We start from the raw sequence: 19,439 nt of genomic DNA, 5'->3' as shown, positions 1-19,439 counted from the left end.
TACCTGATTATTTCTCATATATACAGTCTTCCATCCCAATGTACCAGGAAATTACAAGAAGAATTTTCACCTACAATTCTTGTTTCACTTCTTTCATTTCACTGCAAATTTATATGATTGTGAACCAGTTAAAAACCGCACCAAAAGGGATTAAACAGTCAATTTGCTAGATTTGGTTGTTCTTTTTTTGACTTCAAAGCAACCCCATTGACCTTCTGTTGAGCAAAGACTGATGTGCAAGTAAACACCTATGCTTTGCTTGTGGTAGACTACACTACAGTGACTTTTTAATGTAATTGAAGAGAACAACAAGGGCCAAACGTTACTTCAATTTGCAGACATTGGACTTAACTATTAGGCATGAGATTGCGGAGTTTTTTTTTTTAATTCCGGCATGAGTTTTGAATGTGTGATTGATTTGCTAAGTAATGGCTTGAAAGTAAATATAGCAATGTCAAGAGGTAATTTGGTAAATCCAAAATTTGAGATACCAATGTTGGTCCAGTTGGCCACTTCATGAGGGCCTCAATTTCCAACCTATCCATCCAGTGCTAGCGTCTTTGGACCAATGCCTGGTTTTACAAAATTGTTGTTCCAACTTTGTTGAAATAACGACAATATCCCTCCTGAAAGTGTCGATAATTTAGCTTATAATATAATAATAATAATTACGAAAAAAAATAGGATTTTTTTTTTTTTGATACGAAAATAGGATATTACTATTAGATCAACACCACAAAATATATTAATGAAACTAAACCCTTTTTGTCTGTTAGCCTTCCACCAATGTTACTTTTGGGTTTAGAACAGCTTTTAATGGCCGGAAAAGTCACTAATTTTTTCAAAAGTTTTCAATTGAAAAACTATTCAATATTGTTGGTTCTTTTCACATGAATACTGGATTATTATATTGTAAATTTAATTAATAAAATATATTGTTTAAAAGGATGGAGCTTTACTTTGTAATTTAAGAACAAATAGTATTACCTTTTTCAGAGACAATTACACCTATTATAATTATATATTTAAATTTAATTAAAAAACCTAGTGTACCAATCACAAAGGCTCTTAATTCGGCTTCTCTATATTTAAGTTCCTTTGTTCGCATTGTTGATAATTCCAAAGCTATTGCTTTGAATTTTGTTTCCTTCTCTTTCTCACATGTAAAACGACAAGGAAATGTTATTGCCGATAAATTGGCTAAGTTCACAAATAGTAATGTTCAACAACTTATACTTGCTGATAGAGTTCTCTATTGATTTATAAAAATCACTATTTTGTTTCTCAAAAAAATTATATATATATACACACACATACATATTGTACCTAAAATTTGCCATGAGTTCAATTGTTGAATGAAGCCTTGTGAGGAAGCTTTACTTCTGGATTAATGAATAATGAGTGGCTATAATGGTTATTAGAATTGAGGGAGAGAGTTTGACTTTGAAATGCTGACTTGGGTTGTCTACAAATTAATGTATGAGGCCATAAAGAAACCAACCATGGAGGCAAGGCAACAAGACAACTTGAAGATTCTATGAGGAAGAGGAGAATCAATGGTCCATCCCCTTTTATCTCCTGGTATCAAACCTTCTTTTTTTTCATTGAGAAGATTCTGGCATCAATCCTAGTTGGCAAATTTCATCCATTATATTGGGCATTTATAATCAGATGTCAAAAATCTTTCCCTCTTTGTACTTTTTTATCAGAAAAAATCTAATACTACAAATTATTACACAATTTCTTTACCATAGCTATAATGTGGTAAAGTGTGAGTGGTGAAAAAAAAGGGTAAGTAGAATTATATATATGTAAGTGATAGATAACTACTTACAATTCTCCGTGTTAAAGTGGTAGCAAAAACAAATTATAGAATAATTTATGATTTTAGAACCACTCTTTCTATTGGGACCAATTTTGATGCAGACAATGCAGCACATGTATTAGGAGTTAGGAGTTAGGACAGTGGGCTCTTAACAGCCAACTTTGAAAGTTTGCTGCTACCTTCCAATCCCCAGTTGTGATGCAGTATTATGGATCGTTGGGTTTGTGTATTATTTTATTTTATTTTTTCTATTTGATATTATTTCTTGTAATGTTTTTTGCTAAGGAGATAATGATGTTGTTAACCAACCAAATAAGGATTAATGTTTTTAGATACTTTGTTTTGAGGTTTTCCTTTTCAAAAATAAAAAATAAAAATCTAGGATTGTGCTGATAGGCATCTAGTATTTTTAAGAAAATGGTATCCAAAATACTCAAACTGATCTTATTTTTTTCAGTGTAAGAGTGTCAAGGCAAGATGTTAGTTTTTGTTTTGGTTTTTTTTTTTTTTTAGAAGCAAGATGTTAGTTTTTAAGTTAACTATATCACATTAAGAATATGAACAAACCATTTCCAAAGGAAGAAATATAACAAAAGTTTTGTGAACCGTGATAAACTACTGAATATAAAAGACAGTTAGTTCAAGATGACATTTTTTTAGTTAATTTTCTGCCTGCCTCTTATTAATGCATTCAAGTTATAGATGAGATAGCTTCATCAACAAATCTTAAAATATAAGAATCAATTTTTTTTTAAGAAAAATACTAATCTACTATGCTATCTTATTCAGATAAATATCTATCACTAAACTTGAATTTAAACGCTTCTAATTCAAATAACAATTTATCTAGCACATCATCTTAATTCATAACAAAAAGGGGTAAAAAATTTGGACATTTTTTTTTTATGGGAAGACCGTAAATTCTTTTATTGAAATTGAGAAACAACCGTTACATCATGGAGAATAGCTTGTTCTATAAAATAAGAATTCTCTTCGATCCAAATAGAAAAATCATCAATGCCTACAGCATGCTTTGCTAGTAAATGGGCTGGCCTATAACCTTGCCTACGAACATGGGAAAAATCCACCCGACGAAAATCATGAGTAGCAGACAGGGAGTTGTACACAACAGCAGCCACTGAGGAGAGGGGAGCTAGGCGAAATTTCCTTCAAGGCATTCCACTAATACCAGCGAGTCTCCTTCGAGGATGAAGTATTGGATGAGCAGATCCCTTGGGAAATGTAGCCCAAACTCAAAGGCCTTTGCCTCAATCTCAACCGCACCAAGAGGAGCCATAATCTTCTTGCTACATGCCCCCACCACCCTACCCTCTGCATCTCTAACAAGTACACCCAGACCGGCCTCCTTCTGAGATGCAAAAACCGCGCCATCGACATTAATCTTATAATGCTCATGAGGAGGAGGAGTCCAGTTCGAAGCTACAACATCAGAATTTACTTTAGCAGGAACCTCACGGCATGCTTGGTACTCACCCAACTTTGATGGTTAAAGAATCTTAACTTAGACATTATGGAACATATGTCATAGATTTAAATTATGTTGTATAAAAAAAAATCAAAATCAAAATCAAAATCCCTCTCCTGTACTAGTCTAGTAAATGTATATATAATGTAGACGTAAATAAGAAAGCCGGATATAAATGTGACTCAAAACATTCTAATTTTTTTTTTTTTTTGGAGACTACAAATTTTCAATTGAAGTGAAACAGGCATGGGGCTTATTTGTGGAAGTCCAGATCTTATTTTCCTATGGTTAATTTAAACTCTCCCAAAGTGGCAGCTTTCATGTGGGATACCCATTAACCAATAAGACAGTTTTGAGAGGGGAGAGATCTCAAACTCAAAAGTGTAATTTAAATGGGTGTTTCTATTTGGACTTTGGACTTTGGACTTTGGACATCTGTTTTTTTTATTGGCAAATAATCTTTGATTGAACAAGATGAGTCATAAGAGGGAAAAGGAACTTTAGCCCATACATTCCATCAGTAGATAAAACCTTTTTAGGAGGGAGAAGATATTGAAACGGAAGCCCAATGGGCTATGTTTCGAGAAGCTTGATTAGCCTCCCTGTGAAGAAAGCTAATGGGCCAATAAAGGAAAATAAGGCCTTTGATATGTGATTTGATAAAGACCAATCTGATAGGGAAGAGATAAGAGTTTTATTGAATTGCTGGAAACACATTTTAGCCTCACCTGCTGCAAAGTTCATATATAGAAGACAAAGTTAACTTGATTGCTTCCAAAATAGCAAGCTAGCAAGACTGCCCAAGTAGCATCAAGCATAGATGAACAAACACTAAACAAAATTTTGTTGTGGATACCAATGACTAATAAGTGGTCTTAATCTCCCATATCTTGGGTTGGTAGAATCAGTGTTGAATATCTTTGCAGACTTGCAGTGTTGTGTCTTAAATTTGTCTATCTTTGATTACATATGGTAATAATAGGACCGTGATAATCTAGCTAGGATGAACTTAACAAACTTCCTCTATTATGTTGTTAAAATATAAACAAGAAAATAAAATGATGTAAAGAAAGAAAAAACTAGAGAATTGATCTGATGGTCTACATTCATAGTAGAAACCCAATATATGAGTACATATAATAATATTTTATGATAATTTTAAAACCACAGTAACTCACGGTATTACAAATCCATAATAATCCATGGTATTCTGTAAAACCACAGTCTACTCATTTATGGAAATATCCTAATATATTATAATATTGACCTTACTTGCATTCAAAATATACAAATTTGTGGGAGAAATGATTATATATGATCATAATGTTTACCATTTGCCAAGTTCAACCATATTAATTTATTATATTTCTTCTCCTTTGGGAGGTGGTTGAGGATGTAGTTGAAATATCAAAGTTTACTCATTGTGCAGCCAGAGAGAAGGAATATTAGCATGTGAATGCCAACTTACTAAGCTGACTAATATAAGGTGCTAAGTGATAACTAACCAATAACCATGTTAGTCCAACCGCCGGCAATAGGTGGAAGGATACAAATATAAGAATTAGATTTGGAGGTTCATCACCAGCTTTTCATTTTGGTTTTATTAGCGTGGCTCTCTCTCTCTCTCTCTAAACACACACATTCCCAAAGCTTCAATTATTTTGTTTTTATTTTTATTTTTTGAGAGAATTATTTTGTTTTTATTAAAATGGCATACGCGTACATGAAAGGAAGCTAGAACTTTTTTTTTTTTTTTTTTTTGAGAAGAAAGGAAGCTAGAACTTAGAAAAAGGCAAGATTGAACTTGAGAATTAAAAAAAATAAAATTGAAAGGTGAAGACAATAATAATAATGATCTATACCATTATTATTATTATTATTATTTTGCTATGTGAGTAAGCCTGCAGCAGGGATATCAAATAATTAATTAATCTCATGGAGTAAGTAGTATGACATCATGCTATTAGCCCATTGGCACAATTTTTTTTTTTTTTTAATAAGTAAAAATGCACTTTTATTAAGATCATTAATAATTTTGTTTCATGCAACAGCTATGTAATAAACAGGTCATTGCATATATATATATATATATATATAATTGTTATTAATTTTGTGTATTAATTTCACTCCTAGGATTAGGAGTATAATTAAAACTCAAAAGAAAATATGAGTTCCGGTTAACTTAATTAATAAAATCTCTAATAGCTAAATAAGAGACCTAAAGTTTAATCTTCGCTTGTACAAAAAATCAATTGGTTTCTTAATCTGATGATAATGAGTAGATGTTATAGGTTGAAACTTAAAAAAATAAATAAATAAATAGGTGTTGTATAATTTTTTTTTTCCTGTGCTGAATAAAGTTGAGAAATAGACAACGAAGCATGATATGGATATCCTTTTTTTTTTAAAATCAAATATCACGTATTCTTTTAGCTAAATAGCATTTCAATTTTCTAAAAAAAAAAATAGCATTTCAATTATTATTTAAAAATTATTTAAGTTCGTTTCACATGGCCAAGCTGGCCATCCTTTTCTATTTTGCCCTTTTTTTTCTTTTTTCTTTTTGAGAAACTATTTTGCCCATTCTACCCCTGCCGAATCCAACATATTCCTTTTTAGACCATGCCTAAGGTGTGTGGATCCAATGAGGCTGCCCCCACTCCCCAATAAAACTCTTGACAATAATTAGTGCATTTATATTAATTTTCTTTTTATTTTTTTTGAAAAGTTTACCCCTTAGTCCTTACCGACTTTTCCATTTTTTCAAAGTTTGCTCCTTACTCCTTAGTCCGTAGCGACTTTTCCTTTATAAAGTCAAAATGATTTTTTTTTTTTTTTTTCCTTTTCAAAGAGACGTTTTTCCAAGCTAAACTTATCAAATAATCATTGAAAATTTGAAATAAATCTTTAAACTAGTTACCAAAAGAATTGATAATATATTTATATATTTTAATCTGGGTGAGGCTTTCTTGGGACACCTGAAGGAGTAACTTAATCCAACACTTGAAATTAATTTAATTATTTTAATCTCTTTTGTAATTTTGAATCCTAAAAAAACATATTTATTTCTTTTTTTTTTTAAAAGTATTTACTAAAAAAAATAACCAAAATTGCCTAGTTGAGCTTGGCCCAAAATCATTGAACTTGGACGATCCAAAGGCGTCCTATAGAGCTCTGAGCCAATTGAGTGAACAAGTTTTAGGCATATCCTTCGGTTAAAGCAATTAAATAGAAATGAATAGTGCCCTAGAGTAATCAAACTACAAGACATCCAATGATAGGTCAAGCTCAAAAGAGCCCAGGTAAGGCAACAACCAAATACTTCTACCTGAAAATGAGTGTTGATGTGGAATCATCACCCTTCGTATTTGCATCTAGAATGCCTAATATGTCTTCAATTGCATATAATGTAGCATGATAGAGCTCTCTACAACATTGAGGAAAGTGCTCTAGGATCACATTTCCTCATGTGACCTTGGAGGATGGTGTTAATAGAACTCTTTATTGACAACATGGAGGAAGTGTTTACCAATCTCCACTCATATAATATTATAAATTCCCTCTCAAATCTGAATGGAAGTTTTATTTCTCTTGACGATTGTTGCTCTGTAATTTTTCTCTAGACTTACACTATGATTTCCTTCCCTAACTTAACACTAAGAGTGCTTCCAACCAATCCCACCTATTGGTATTTGGCCCAAATAAAAGGCTCGTTCTCATTTGCATGCCCCTAATTAGTGAGTCCTTGTGGGTCTAAACTATGTTTTAGACAAAGTCTTTATTGTGGTGCGGTTTTGTTTCCTAACCTACCCACCTACACTAGATTTGATGAAAATTCACCATTACATATGTAATTCTATTAACTTCATGGTAAGAATGCCAATCTTGTAATGAGATAACTGTGACATGAACCACCTACATTATGATAGAATTGGAGTTCTTATGAGAAGTTTAATTTTTAAGCATATGAAGGATTACTTTAGTATATAGTATCAACTCTGATATAAATTTTTTATTGTATTTGCTTGTGACAGACATTAAGGATATGTTTGATAGACTGTAATAGGCTGTGCAATATTATAATTATTCTATAGTTTGGTTATGTGTTTTATTACATGGGATAGTTATTCCATATAAATAGCTATTATTTCAAATGAGAAATAATTATTCCTCTTTAAAAGGATTGTAATAACTATTTCTTTGTAGATGTAATAATTTCTAAAATTAATATATTTTCAAATAAACAAACTTTCCATATGCACATAACATTTATAAAAATAAAAAATCATCAAAAAATATCTCATTTCTCTCTCAAATTTAAAATAATATTATTTTTTTATGAAATATAATTGTATAAATAAGATATTTCATAAAATAGATCTTAAGTCTTATTATAATGTTATAACTTACAACGAAACTTATGAATATATTTAATTATTACATTACAACATATTTTTTTTCCCAATAATAAAAATTATCATTTATGTCATAATCTCCATTCAGTATACTAAATGACACTAAAAAAAATTCAAAAACTAAAATAAAATGGTTGATAATATCATAATATACTATTAGTTTATAAAATTTGTATCTAGTTTTTTATTCTCTAAATTTGAAAAGTTCTTTTATAATTCTTCTAAAAAAAAGAGTAAGAATTATAATAACAAGACAAGAATGATACAACTTGATGACACGTTTTATAATTTTCTATTAGGACTAAAAACAAAATTTTCAAGTTTAAAAGTCTAAAATAATAAAATAAGTATGGCTCAAAATTTAAGGACATTTTGAATAACGATCAAAATAAAAAGTAGAGGGGGAGGCAATATGGTCATTTGGGAGATATAGAAGGGGCCCAATGAAAGGCTGGCGCCAAATGGTGGGCCCCCCAATGTGACCATTTGAAGTAGAAGACAAGTCTTAAAAAAAATATCTTCTCAAATTTTATTTGATTTTAAATTATTTTTTATTTTAATTTTAAAAGGAAAAAAAAGGTAGTGGGTAGTAAAGAGAAATTATAGAAAGCACTAAATAGATGTTTTGAGAGAGAAAAACACAACACAAAAAAAAGTCACAAACACAGAGCACAAAACAGAGAAACCACAAAGGTTGTGTGTGCTGTGCGTTTCCTTATTCCATTTTGCATTTAGGTCAAATCTCAGAAGCGCCACTTTTCTTTTCTTTTTCTCTTTCAGTCTCTCTCTCTCTCTCTCTCTCACACACACAAACAAACCCAGAAAGACAAAGAAGAAGAAGAAGAAGAAGCAAAAGAAGAAGAAAGAGAAGCAAGATGAGAGAGATAATAAGCATACATATTGGTCAGGCTGGGATTCAGGTGGGAAATTCTTGTTGGGAACTCTATTGCCTTGAGCATGACATTCACCCTGATGGTACAATGCCCAGGTATTTCTTTTTCTTTTTCTTTTTCTTTTTGTTTATGTGTGTGGACTTGAATCTGAAGCGATCTACCAGTGGCTGATTATTACTATTTTATTTGTTTGTCATTTCCATTTCCTACTCTTTTTGTTTTCCAATGCGTTTTGTAATGTGTTTTTGCGTTCTGGGTTTACATATATTTATGTGTGTATGTTGCTAGATTTGGTTTTTATTAAATTCCCAGAAATGAAATTCATCTGGGTCTTTGTAATTTTGGATGAATCTGAGAGTTGGGACTTTTCTGTTGTATCATTGTATTTGTATTTGGAGATTGTTTTGAAGATGTGGTTATATATTGCATATGATGTTTTTTGTAATTGGAGAGGGCTTTTGGGTTTGTTGAAGTTTTCAGATCTGAGCAATGTTAGTGAAAATAAAGAGAAAAGAGAAGGGAAATGAATAAATAACACACAGATTTATGTGGTTCAGCAATGTGCCATACCCAATAGTTGAGAATTCCACTACATGAAAAATCAGGGTTTACAATGAATAAATACTGCCCCAAGAAACCCTAACCCAGTACGTTAAATTTGCCAATATATGCTTGTCAGTTGTCATACTAGTCTTACTCTCTCATTCAGAATATGAGCCACTATCTAACAGGCATAGTAAGAGAGGATTTTAAGGTTTTCAGTTGGATTTGGTGAGTTCAGAAATGGGCATTGCTCAATTTTTCCTGGATTTGGAACAATAACATATTGCATTGTTGTCAAATTCTCACAATGTTTGTTAACTATTTTAGGCCTTGCACTTGTTGGGTTAGATTTGGCTGACCCTAATTATTTTGTTGAGGAACCATTGTTGGCCCTGAAATTTAGGGACTAAGGTTTTTGTAATTGTAGTTCTGTTGTGCTTGCTGGGTTAGATTTGTACTGAGCTGCTTATGAACCTCTATGTCTTTGCAGTGACCTTTCTGTGGGTGTTGCACACGATGCTTTCAATACCTTCTTCAGTGAGACTGGTTCAGGTAAGCATGTGCCTAGGGCCATATTTGTTGACTTGGAACCAACTGTTATTGATGAAGTTAGGACTGGAGCTTACCGGCAACTATTCCATCCCGAGCAGCTAATTTCTGGCAAGGAAGATGCTGCTAATAATTTTGCAAGAGGGCACTATACAGGTAAGTGATAAGTGACATTGTTTGCAAATTGCATAAAGTGGAAAATTTTAACATGTTAATCATGTTGCTTTAACCTTATTCTGGATTGTTGTGCAGTTGGGAAGGAAATTGTAGATCTCTGCCTTGATCGAGTAAGGAAATTAGCTGATAACTGTACTGGCTTGCAAGGGTTTTTGGTGTTTAGTGCTGTTGGTGGTGGTACTGGTTCTGGTCTAGGGTCATTGTTGTTAGAACGCCTGTCAGTAGACTATGGGAAGAAGTCGAAGCTTGGATTCACCATCTATCCTTCTCCCCAGGTACAGATGGTTACTAATATCTTGATCCTTTACTCTTTGCTAAAAGATTGTATATAGCATTGTTGTTGGAGGTGTATTTTTAATAATGGTTAGTTGGGAACATTTCTGGAAGGTTCTATCACATATGGGCATAAAAGGAAAGAAATTCAGGGTTGTTTTTGAACTGTATATGATGGAAACACTTTTTTTGCATGGATTGTGGTTTTTGTTGCGCTTACTGATGCTCATTTTAGTACAATTTATGTAAGAAATATCATTTCAAAAGAAACACTTTGCTTCACTATTCAATTAAAGCTAATACAGGGTTCAACTCTGGTGAACTCTTTTTTTTGGTAGGTTTCAACGGCAGTTGTGGAGCCTTATAACAGTGTCCTTTCCACTCATTCTTTGCTTGAACACACAGACGTGTCTGTGCTCTTGGACAATGAAGCTATCTATGACATTTGCCGAAGATCCCTTGATATTGAGAGGCCAACTTATACCAATTTGAACCGATTGATATCTCAAATCATTTCGTCCTTGACAACTTCATTGAGATTTGATGGGGCTATTAATGTGGATATTACTGAGTTCCAGACCAACCTTGTACCATATCCCCGGATCCATTTCATGCTTTCTTCATATGCCCCAGTCATTTCAGCTGAAAAGGCATATCATGAGCAGCTTTCAATTCCTGAAATCACAAATGCAGTGTTTGAGCCCTCAAGCATGATGGCTAAGTGTGATCCAAGGCATGGGAAATACATGGCCTGCTGCTTAATGTACCGGGGAGATGTTGTTCCCAAGGATGTTAATGCTGCCGTTGGCACCATCAAAACCAAAAGAACTGTTCAGTTTGTTGACTGGTAAGAGGGAAAAAATGCATTCAACAAGGCAAAGACTAAGGCATACTTGAGTAAAGTTGGATGAAATATAACTATGAACTTAATCTTGGGAAAATGTTGTCTAAGATTGTTTATCAAACTTCTTTGGTTAAGCTATCCTTGGCGTCGTTTTTTTTGGATTATATTATTTGTAGTTGTGTATTTAAACCCATTTGACCTAATTAGTCTCACCATCTAGACTCATCAAATGCATACCTCATATAACTCTAGATTACTCTGCTAGAGTTCAGGGGTAAATTCTTTCTTGTTTTGCTCTACTGTCTCCTTTTAGAGAAAATTGTTTGGCCTGAAACTTTTTTTTTCCTGGTTTGGAGATTGGCTTGGTTTATCAACTCTATAGAGGTAATGTTGGCTTGGTTCAATATTTAATGAGTGGGATTGCCTAGAGTCAAGATTGGATAGAGATCAATGTGGTGACTGTAGATTAAGGGTTGGTGACATTGACTGTGTTTCTTTGTTCCCAGCTTCCAATGTTTCTTTTTTCCTTTTTTTTTTTTTGGTGTGTGCGGGGGGATGGGATTGCATGATCTTACAATATCTGGATGTTAAAACTTTGATGAGGACAACTTTTGGAAGTATGACTGGAGCATCAGCTTTATACCTGTTTATATGTTAGATCTGCCTGCCAACTTAAGATTTAGATGAATTTGCTATTGCTTTTCTTTTTGAAGTAGTTTGTTAAAGCACAATATATTATTGGTTTTTATGTTCTCTCCCAGTTGGACAACTTGCAATGCAAACTTTTAAACAGCATCCTTATTGTCCTATATTCCAATGAGATCTGAAAATTTTGTTGTGTTGGATTTCATAGGTGCCCAACTGGCTTCAAATGTGGCATCAACTATCAGCCTCCAACAGTTGTACCCGGTGGTGATCTTGCCAAGGTGCAGCGAGCTGTCTGCATGATCAGCAATAACACAGCAGTAGCTGAGGTTTTCTCACGTATTGACCACAAATTTGATCTCATGTATTCCAAAAGAGCATTTGTTCACTGGTATGTTGGTGAGGGCATGGAAGAAGGGGAGTTCTCAGAAGCCCGTGAAGATCTGGCTGCTCTTGAGAAAGATTATGAAGAAGTTGGTGCTGAAGGTGTTGATGATGAAGAGGAAGCTGAAGATTACTAATGTAGTTCTGTGAGGGTGTTCGTATGAAGTTTGCATCTGTATATGAGCATTTGCCTTTGCCCCTATGCTTTATTTTCATGTTCTTCTATTTCTTGTATCAATGTTTTGTGCATGCCATGAAATTATCAGAGTTTGTCTGTTCTGAATAATTGTTCTTTTTGTGATAGTAATGAATTGATATTTCAGGATCATGGTATTAATGAAATGATATTTCAGGATGAGTTACAGTTTCTCTTTGAATTTCTTTGTTTAATTTTTGTGACCATTCAGAGAATGTAATTTCTGGATGCCTATATATATATATATATGTATATATTGGTAGTCACCTCATTGATAAATATGCCTATTAGCCCTGATGTGGGGTGTAATTATTGATGAAGAATGATGGCTCAAGTCATTTGATCTACAGTCCAACAGTTAACAACCAAATTATCTTTGAGACAATCTGCTTTGTATCTTATACTTTGTTTAATTCTTTCTCAGATCTCGTTTCATTAGACCAAATCTCTCTCTTCTTTTCTCATTGCTCTTAGATCTATTTAATCTTCTCTCTTTATTCTTTTTCAGTTTTTCTTCCTCGCTATATCAAGGCTGACCTTTGTTTAGACTTTGAGCTGGCGTTCGAAGATGTGGTGAGTATGTTATGATTTATTTGATTGGGTTTGTTGAGCTTGGTGATGGGTGTTTACAAGGTGTATGGTTGCCATGAAAGCTGGTTTTGTGAGTTTGAGATATTATTTTTAGACTTGTGGTGACAGATAGATTATGGGTAAGGTACTTTTGGCAAGATTGACCCCTTAAAACACTATTATGTATGGGTGATGGTTCTGGGGCTAAGGATTTCAGACCCCCAATTTCACTCCCTACACGCTGTATATATTTTTTTCGTTAACAGGTTGTGGTTTTACACTCTTTTTTAGTGCATTATTATTCATTTTTCATCTTGGGCCTTTTCCATTCGCAATAACCTTTTTGACATAACACATAAAAACTAAAGTTTAAAAACTAAAACATTACACTTGAAAGAGTATGGACCATTTTGGAACACAAGACAAAAGAGGATCAAAATGGTAATAAATCGTTATAATTTCTTTATTTTGAGAGGAAGACTAAGAAAAAGGAATGAAAGTATGCTACGTTATTCTAGTGGTGGCATGCAAAGGTCTTTCCTCACCTAAGAAAGTGTGGTATACATTATACTTTTACTCCAAAAATTCTATAACCACAATAAAAATTGATGTCAGATTGTAACTAATATAACATCTATGGGAGTATTATTGATATCACTTTTATTGCATACAATCGCAACGTACCAATCACTTAGCTTGTTTGTGGTCAAACTATCATGACTAGGTACCATTTGCAAATTTCACTTAGCTTATTTTCTTTTTAAAAAGCCACAATCATATACTATTTGCGAGTCTCACTCTATGTTTTTTGCTTATTGTGAGACTCACTTTTTTACTTATTTATTACTTTCAACAAACCACAAAAAATAAATAGCTAAATAAATTGTTTCCATAGGACACTTAAGATACTTATTGATACATGCCAGTCAAGGCTAGGTTCAAAAACATCTAGGAGTGCTTTCTTTCTGAGTCTAAACAAAAAAAACCCATCTATGCCTTTTCATTCTTGACAGCCTAAATTGATTTCCTTTGAAACTACATAATTAGTTAACATTTGTTAGTGAGTTCACTAACGTACTGAAGTTCTAGATTGGCGCAGACGAGTCTGTTTGTGGTGGGAATTTTTGAGCCGTCGTGGTAGTAGGTGAACGGATCGTTTGCTAGGTAATACATAGCATTTGTCTGCTAAGGTTTTGTGAGTATAGGTCATTGTAACAAAACTCTTTCTATAGTGAATTTTCAGTAGGGTAGGCTACTTCTGGAGTGAGGTTTTTTTTCGTTGCTTAGAGGGAAATTAGGGAGGATAGAGAGGAGAGAAAATAGGAGAAAAAACGAGGTAAATGAGTGTTTGTTTGGTTGGTTGGGAAGGGAAGGAGGGGAGAAAATGGTGGGATCCTGCAATTTTCTCTCTGGGCTCACCAAATTCCAACACCCCAATTTGGAGAGAAAATATAGGAGAATATAGATGGTTGATAGTAATTACAATTAGGATAAAATTTTGTTACAAAATTGGTTGTAAATTAAAACTACAACCTTACTCAATATCATTAGCATTACTATATTTTTTGAAAATCTAACTATTAGATTGCATGTTTTTTACATTCCTAATACACGTCAAATTTTGTGGTAATTAGATATTATTTACTATATAATCTATAAAATTATATTTTATGTATAATTTTAAACTACAAAAACTTGTAATTTAAACAATTTACTGATAATATTGCTATTTTTCTTAAATTTTCTAGAAAATTTTACGAGCATGGAGATATAAGAAGAAAATGTAATCCAATGGTGTATTTGTCAAAATTCACTTCCAATAAAAAGATATTATATAAAGTTGTAACTTTAGGCTACAACTAATTTTATAACTAAATTTTTTCCTTACAATTATGCCTCCCAATTGCTTAGGAGTCACACTCTGTCCCGCCACTTGGTGGACGAAATCTTCTCTCTCCCCCTGTTTAGACATTGGTTTTCCCTCTCTCTTTTTCCTTCTATTTCTCCCCCCCCCCCACCCGGGGCGCCGCCACCGCCGCTGCCGCTTGAAGTTAACATTTGGTATAATTTTTTATACCCAACTCCATTTTTTTTTACTAATATAATATTTTAAAATATATATTATTTAATAGAGGTGTGAGAGTAAATTTCTACAAATATTTTTTATCAAAACTGAAGATGATAAAATATAGAGCCTGATGGGCCTACCTTAATGGGCCTGACGGATTGGAACTGTTGGGCCTGTGTAAAGATAGTCCCACGCGCTTTGAAGGCCCATCGCTGACAGACATAGTGAGGGCCCATGATCCGAAATCTCTATCGCCTAGAAAAGCCCTAAGATCAAAAAAGGGAAATCCTTGCTCACCACGCTTTGGTGAATTTGTATTAGAGTCCCACATGGAAAAGATTTGGAGATCAAGAAGAAAAGCCAACTCTCCACCACTATAAAAGGACTAACACTTTCGCAAATCAAGGTACAATTAATTAACCCTCTCTAACGCTCTAGAGTGAAGAAACGAATTCTGACTTGACCTTCGGAGAGCATTTGGCCGGCACCACACCGGTGCTCTCTAAAGGTTTTCTTTCGATCGTTCTTATTGTGCAAGTTCGCTTTGAGTCGCGAGTACGGTGTGACCTATTGGTGACAATTTTCAACGTCATCAAAAACAAAAGAATTTTTTATCCCTCCTCTTTCTCTCAATCAAAAGTCAAACCATACACCATAAAGGAAAACTAAAATCTCTTCTATCCCTCTACTTTTCTATCCCCTCCCCCCATTGTCTCACTTTTCCATCCTTTTAATCAAATGGACCTAAAGAGTATTTCAAAAGTTTTCCACTTTGTCACCAAATTTTTGTGTTAATTTTATGCTTTATTTTACTACTTTTGAATTGTGGTGATATTCTTGTGATTATTTTATCATTGTGCTTGGTAAATCATTGTTGATTAAATTGGTTAAAGTGATAATCAATTTGATGGGTAAAAGTTAGATCAACTGGAAAAATTTCTTGTCGTCAAATAAAAAATGTAAAGTTTAAATTTTACCATATTTATAATTAAAAAAAATAGTGATAATAAGGTAATTAGGCTCTAGATTTTAGAAGTCTCAATACTTAAATTAACTTTGACAGATGGGACTCTATCAACTTTTATCTGAGCAATTGAGTAAATATGAACTATTTTTGAACTGAACTTTTACAAGTTGAGTAGACTGATGGTGCTAGATTTGCTAGTAGAGCGTGTGCAGGATCTTGAGGTTTTCAAAATCTTTCATTCAAGGCGAGAGCTGTTGAGAAAAGTCCATGGGGCCAATTTCATGATAGCCTTCCATGTAATTATTACTATAGGCCATTCCTTGTTCCTAAAAAATGATGAGAAATAATTAATAGGACTATGTTCAATCTTAGGCCATTCGTTGTCCCAAAAATTGGTGACACTTGAATGAGCAAAAAAAAAATTGATTTATTATCTTATGCACAGTAGCCAAAAGCCAATAGGATTACTTGAGAGGAAGACCTTACAGAGCTCACAAGTTGTGTAATACAGTCTTGATCTTCCTACATGAATGCTACAACATCCTCATTGCACCACCAAAAATAGTACCTCTTCTTGAAAGTAGAACAAAGCAGACTTTCAGTATCATTGCATTAATCAAATACAGCATTACAGCTTCCAATCTCTTCTTACCTTCATGCTTTGATAGTTCAATGTATTAAGAGAGGAGAGGGCATCAACTTGTGCAGAACAAGTGACACAAAGTAGAAAGATCCCAGAGAGAATCACTAGCATCATATGCATTCTCCATGCACTCGTTCACTCCGTTCATAGCGTATAATGATGCTGACATTTGTCTTTCTACCTTCATGTGCTCAAATTCTGTGAAGTCCAGCCCTGTTGTACCAGGCAATAAACCACCATGTTTTGGGAACTCCAGCTTCTCTTGGACTAACGGAAGCTGATCAAACTCGGGCGGTAATGGCCACAAGTGACCAGAATAAGACCTAGTTGCTTCAAGTTCAGCAATGCAGTTGCTCAAGTCTGGTCTATATGCATCTCCAGACATTTGGGTGTCTTGGACTTTGACACTAGAGGGAGCACTAAAATTCAAACAGTAGCTAGAACTATCATTGGTAATATAATTGGAACAATCATCAGGGAAGGTATTAGTGACAAAACAGCCAGAACTAATTCTAGTACATGGTTTAACAGTACTGGGGGTTGCTGAAGGGTGTTGTTTCATATTCTTTTTCTGATTGAGGAGGTTTTTGACTTTCAAAGAGATGGGTGAATTGGGGGAGACATTAGTGGCAAAGTTGGTTCGAGTATTCGAACCGCGAAGCAGGTAAGCAGCTTCATCATAAGCTCGAGCAGCTTCTTCAGCAGTCTCAAAGGTCCCCAGCCACATCCTTATCTTCTGTGTTGTGTCTTTGATCTCTGCAACCCATTTCCCAGAAGGCCTTTGCCTCACCCCAACAAACTTGCTTCTACTATTTTTGGTAGTCCTCTCTTTAAATTTGCTTTGTTTGTAGACTGAAACTCCTTTCTGCTGCTTTTGAAGTAGATGTTCCATTGCTAACTTCGAATGGAACATGAATCAGAGAAATGAGAGAAAGGGACTTACTTATACAAGGGAGTCAAGGAGGTTTGCAAGTTCTTATCTTAGTGGGTCGCTCGTTTTTTGTTTCTTGTCAGCATGTCAACTCAAATTTGTTCCTTTTAAATTTTGAATGATATCTCAATGTTTAGTTAAAGACTAGATCATATCAAGTACCTTGGAAATGTTCTCTCTCAGAGAGACATGCAAGCCATTCCACAAGAAAAACCAAAACTAGAAAAGGGAAAATATAAATATGTTTCTCCCTACAAGATACATGGAAGCGATTTCCACAAGAGGATGGAAAGAATAAAAAAGCAAAAGGAAAGAATTAATTATTAAAGACAAGTTAAGATTATTATTTGTATTTTCTTAATATTAACAGGTTTGGCAGGCCGGACTTCTTGTCCTCACCTTCACTTTGTCAACGACAACGATACACTAGAAAAATTCGTGAAGGCACGAAGGCTGGACACTTGGAGCCTTGACAATCAAACTAGAAAATTAAGATTATTGAACCCTTCAAAGTGTATATGTGTGTGAAACCCAAAGACCAAGACTTGGCTGGCCATGCAATCACCAAGCTCCACCTCACTTCTTCCTTGACTTTTCTCAAGACAAACATCCAAGAAGCCTCTCTATTCCCACGAGTAAACACAAATCTGAATTCTCACCTCTAACTTTAATCTATTTTCTCTTAAGGAAAGAGAGTCAGAAATTTTTTTAAAATAGGAACTAGTTACTGCCTCAGCAATTTCCACCTCACTTCTTCCTTGACTTTTCTCAAGACAAACATTCAAGAAGCCTCTCTATTCCCACGGATAAACACAAATCTGAATTCTCACCTCTAACTTTAATCTCTTTTCTCTTAAGGAAAGAGAGTTAGAAATTTTTTTTTAAATAAAAACTGATTACTGACTCAGTAATTTTAAACAAATGGAAGTTTTTTAGTGAAATGGTGGATAAATAACATAATCCACCGTGAGGACCGTATAATTTCTCTAGTCTCATGATCACCCTTTCTCTAGTCTCATGATCACCCAAAACTGTTGGCATGAATTTTACAAGATGGATCTTTGGCATGCTAAAAGATCTGACCAGTTCTGAACAATATGACATTTTTTAATTGGTTTTTTATTTTTTTATTATTTTTTATTTGGTGCAAATAGGAATTTTATTTAAAAGAAAACAAATTATAGGATAGCATGTCCAGCTGTAGGCACTTCTCTACGAGTGCCTATTTGAAAACTGTCCCTAATATACTGCTCATAAACAAAAATAGGGCAGGTTTCACAATACAAGCAATTCTCTATGAATTGTTCACTTTAGTAAAATAAACCTAGGTGAACTAAATACGCTTTTAAAAAAAACCAAATCAAATTTTCATTTGTTCAGCTTGTCTGTCCGTGGTTGGTTTGGCAAAAACCCCTTAGAGGAAAACAAAAGGAGTTCTTATTAGGTTGTTTTATTGAATAACTCAAATAACACTTAACACTTAACACCCGATCCAATTCAGTCTTGAGATTGGATGCTCTATTGGTAATGAATTCGGAGTCCAGTGTTACTTTCATCTATTTCAATTGGTAATCTACAATCTATATCACCATTTTCAGTCACTTGCATTGTATAAACTGTCCACAGGTATAACAGATCCAGATTTAATAGTCACCTTTAAGCGCCATAAACAACAAAATCATCTTCACAACACCTGTTCTTATTAAGGCTCCTTTAGTATCACTGTTTTAAGTCAGTGATATAATCCATCTCTTTTCCTGGTAATTCACTTCGTACAATTGAAACAAGCTCTGTATTTTCAAGGTTCTAACCAAACTAGAGGGAGCATTCTCATCAGGTGTGCCAAATGCCAAATATTTGACATTTGGCACACCAAACACCAAAAACAGACAATCATGAGGTGTGTTTGCTACAGTAAAATCTCATCTTTGAAACGGTATAGAAGGAAATACCATTTATTTTTTATTCATCTTTCTCTCTCATCTCAAATAAAATATCTCTTCTTATCTTCACTTTGAGCCACACATTCA

General features: G+C 33.9%; 2 protein-coding genes across 2 annotated transcripts; one reads left to right on the top strand and one right to left on the bottom strand.

The window, feature by feature from the left end:
* The first annotated feature begins 8,361 nt into the window (after positions 1–8,361).
* On the top strand, positions 8,362–12,402 carry LOC115977455 (tubulin alpha-3 chain-like). The gene is made up of 5 exons (XM_031099308.1): positions 8,362–8,714; positions 9,653–9,867; positions 9,964–10,163; positions 10,500–11,008; positions 11,859–12,402. The coding sequence occupies exons 1-5, from the start codon at positions 8,602–8,604 to the stop codon at positions 12,169–12,171; spliced, it is 1,350 nt and encodes a 449-aa protein (XP_030955168.1). The 5' UTR covers positions 8,362–8,601; the 3' UTR covers positions 12,172–12,402.
* Positions 12,403–16,380: 3,978 nt separating this feature from the next.
* Positions 16,381–17,370, bottom strand: LOC115962887 (ethylene-responsive transcription factor ERN1). Its single transcript, XM_031081800.1, has one exon. The coding sequence runs from the start codon at positions 17,368–17,370 to the stop codon at positions 16,531–16,533; it is 840 nt and encodes a 279-aa protein (XP_030937660.1). The 3' UTR covers positions 16,381–16,530.
* Positions 17,371–19,439: the final 2,069 nt, after the last annotated feature.

This window comes from Quercus lobata, chromosome 1, assembly GCF_001633185.2.
Source record: "Quercus lobata isolate SW786 chromosome 1, ValleyOak3.0 Primary Assembly, whole genome shotgun sequence".
NCBI classification, from domain to species: domain Eukaryota; kingdom Viridiplantae; phylum Streptophyta; class Magnoliopsida; order Fagales; family Fagaceae; genus Quercus; species Quercus lobata.
This window is presented reverse-complemented; position numbering and strand designations above follow the sequence as displayed.

Excerpts from the sequence above, each read along its gene's own strand:
- LOC115977455 (XM_031099308.1), top strand. The coding sequence starts at position 8,602 with ATGAGAGAGATAATAAGCATACATATTGGTCAGGCTGGGATTCAGGTG. Across the intron at positions 9,868-9,963 it reads TGCAAGAGGGCACTATACAG|TTGGGAAGGAAATTGTAGAT; the intron begins GTAAGTGATAAG and ends ATTGTTGTGCAG. Across the intron at positions 10,164-10,499 it reads CCATCTATCCTTCTCCCCAG|GTTTCAACGGCAGTTGTGGA; the intron begins GTACAGATGGTT and ends TTTTTTTGGTAG.
- LOC115962887 (XM_031081800.1), bottom strand. The coding sequence starts at position 17,370 with ATGGAACATCTACTTCAAAAGCAGCAGAAAGGAGTTTCAGTCTACAAA.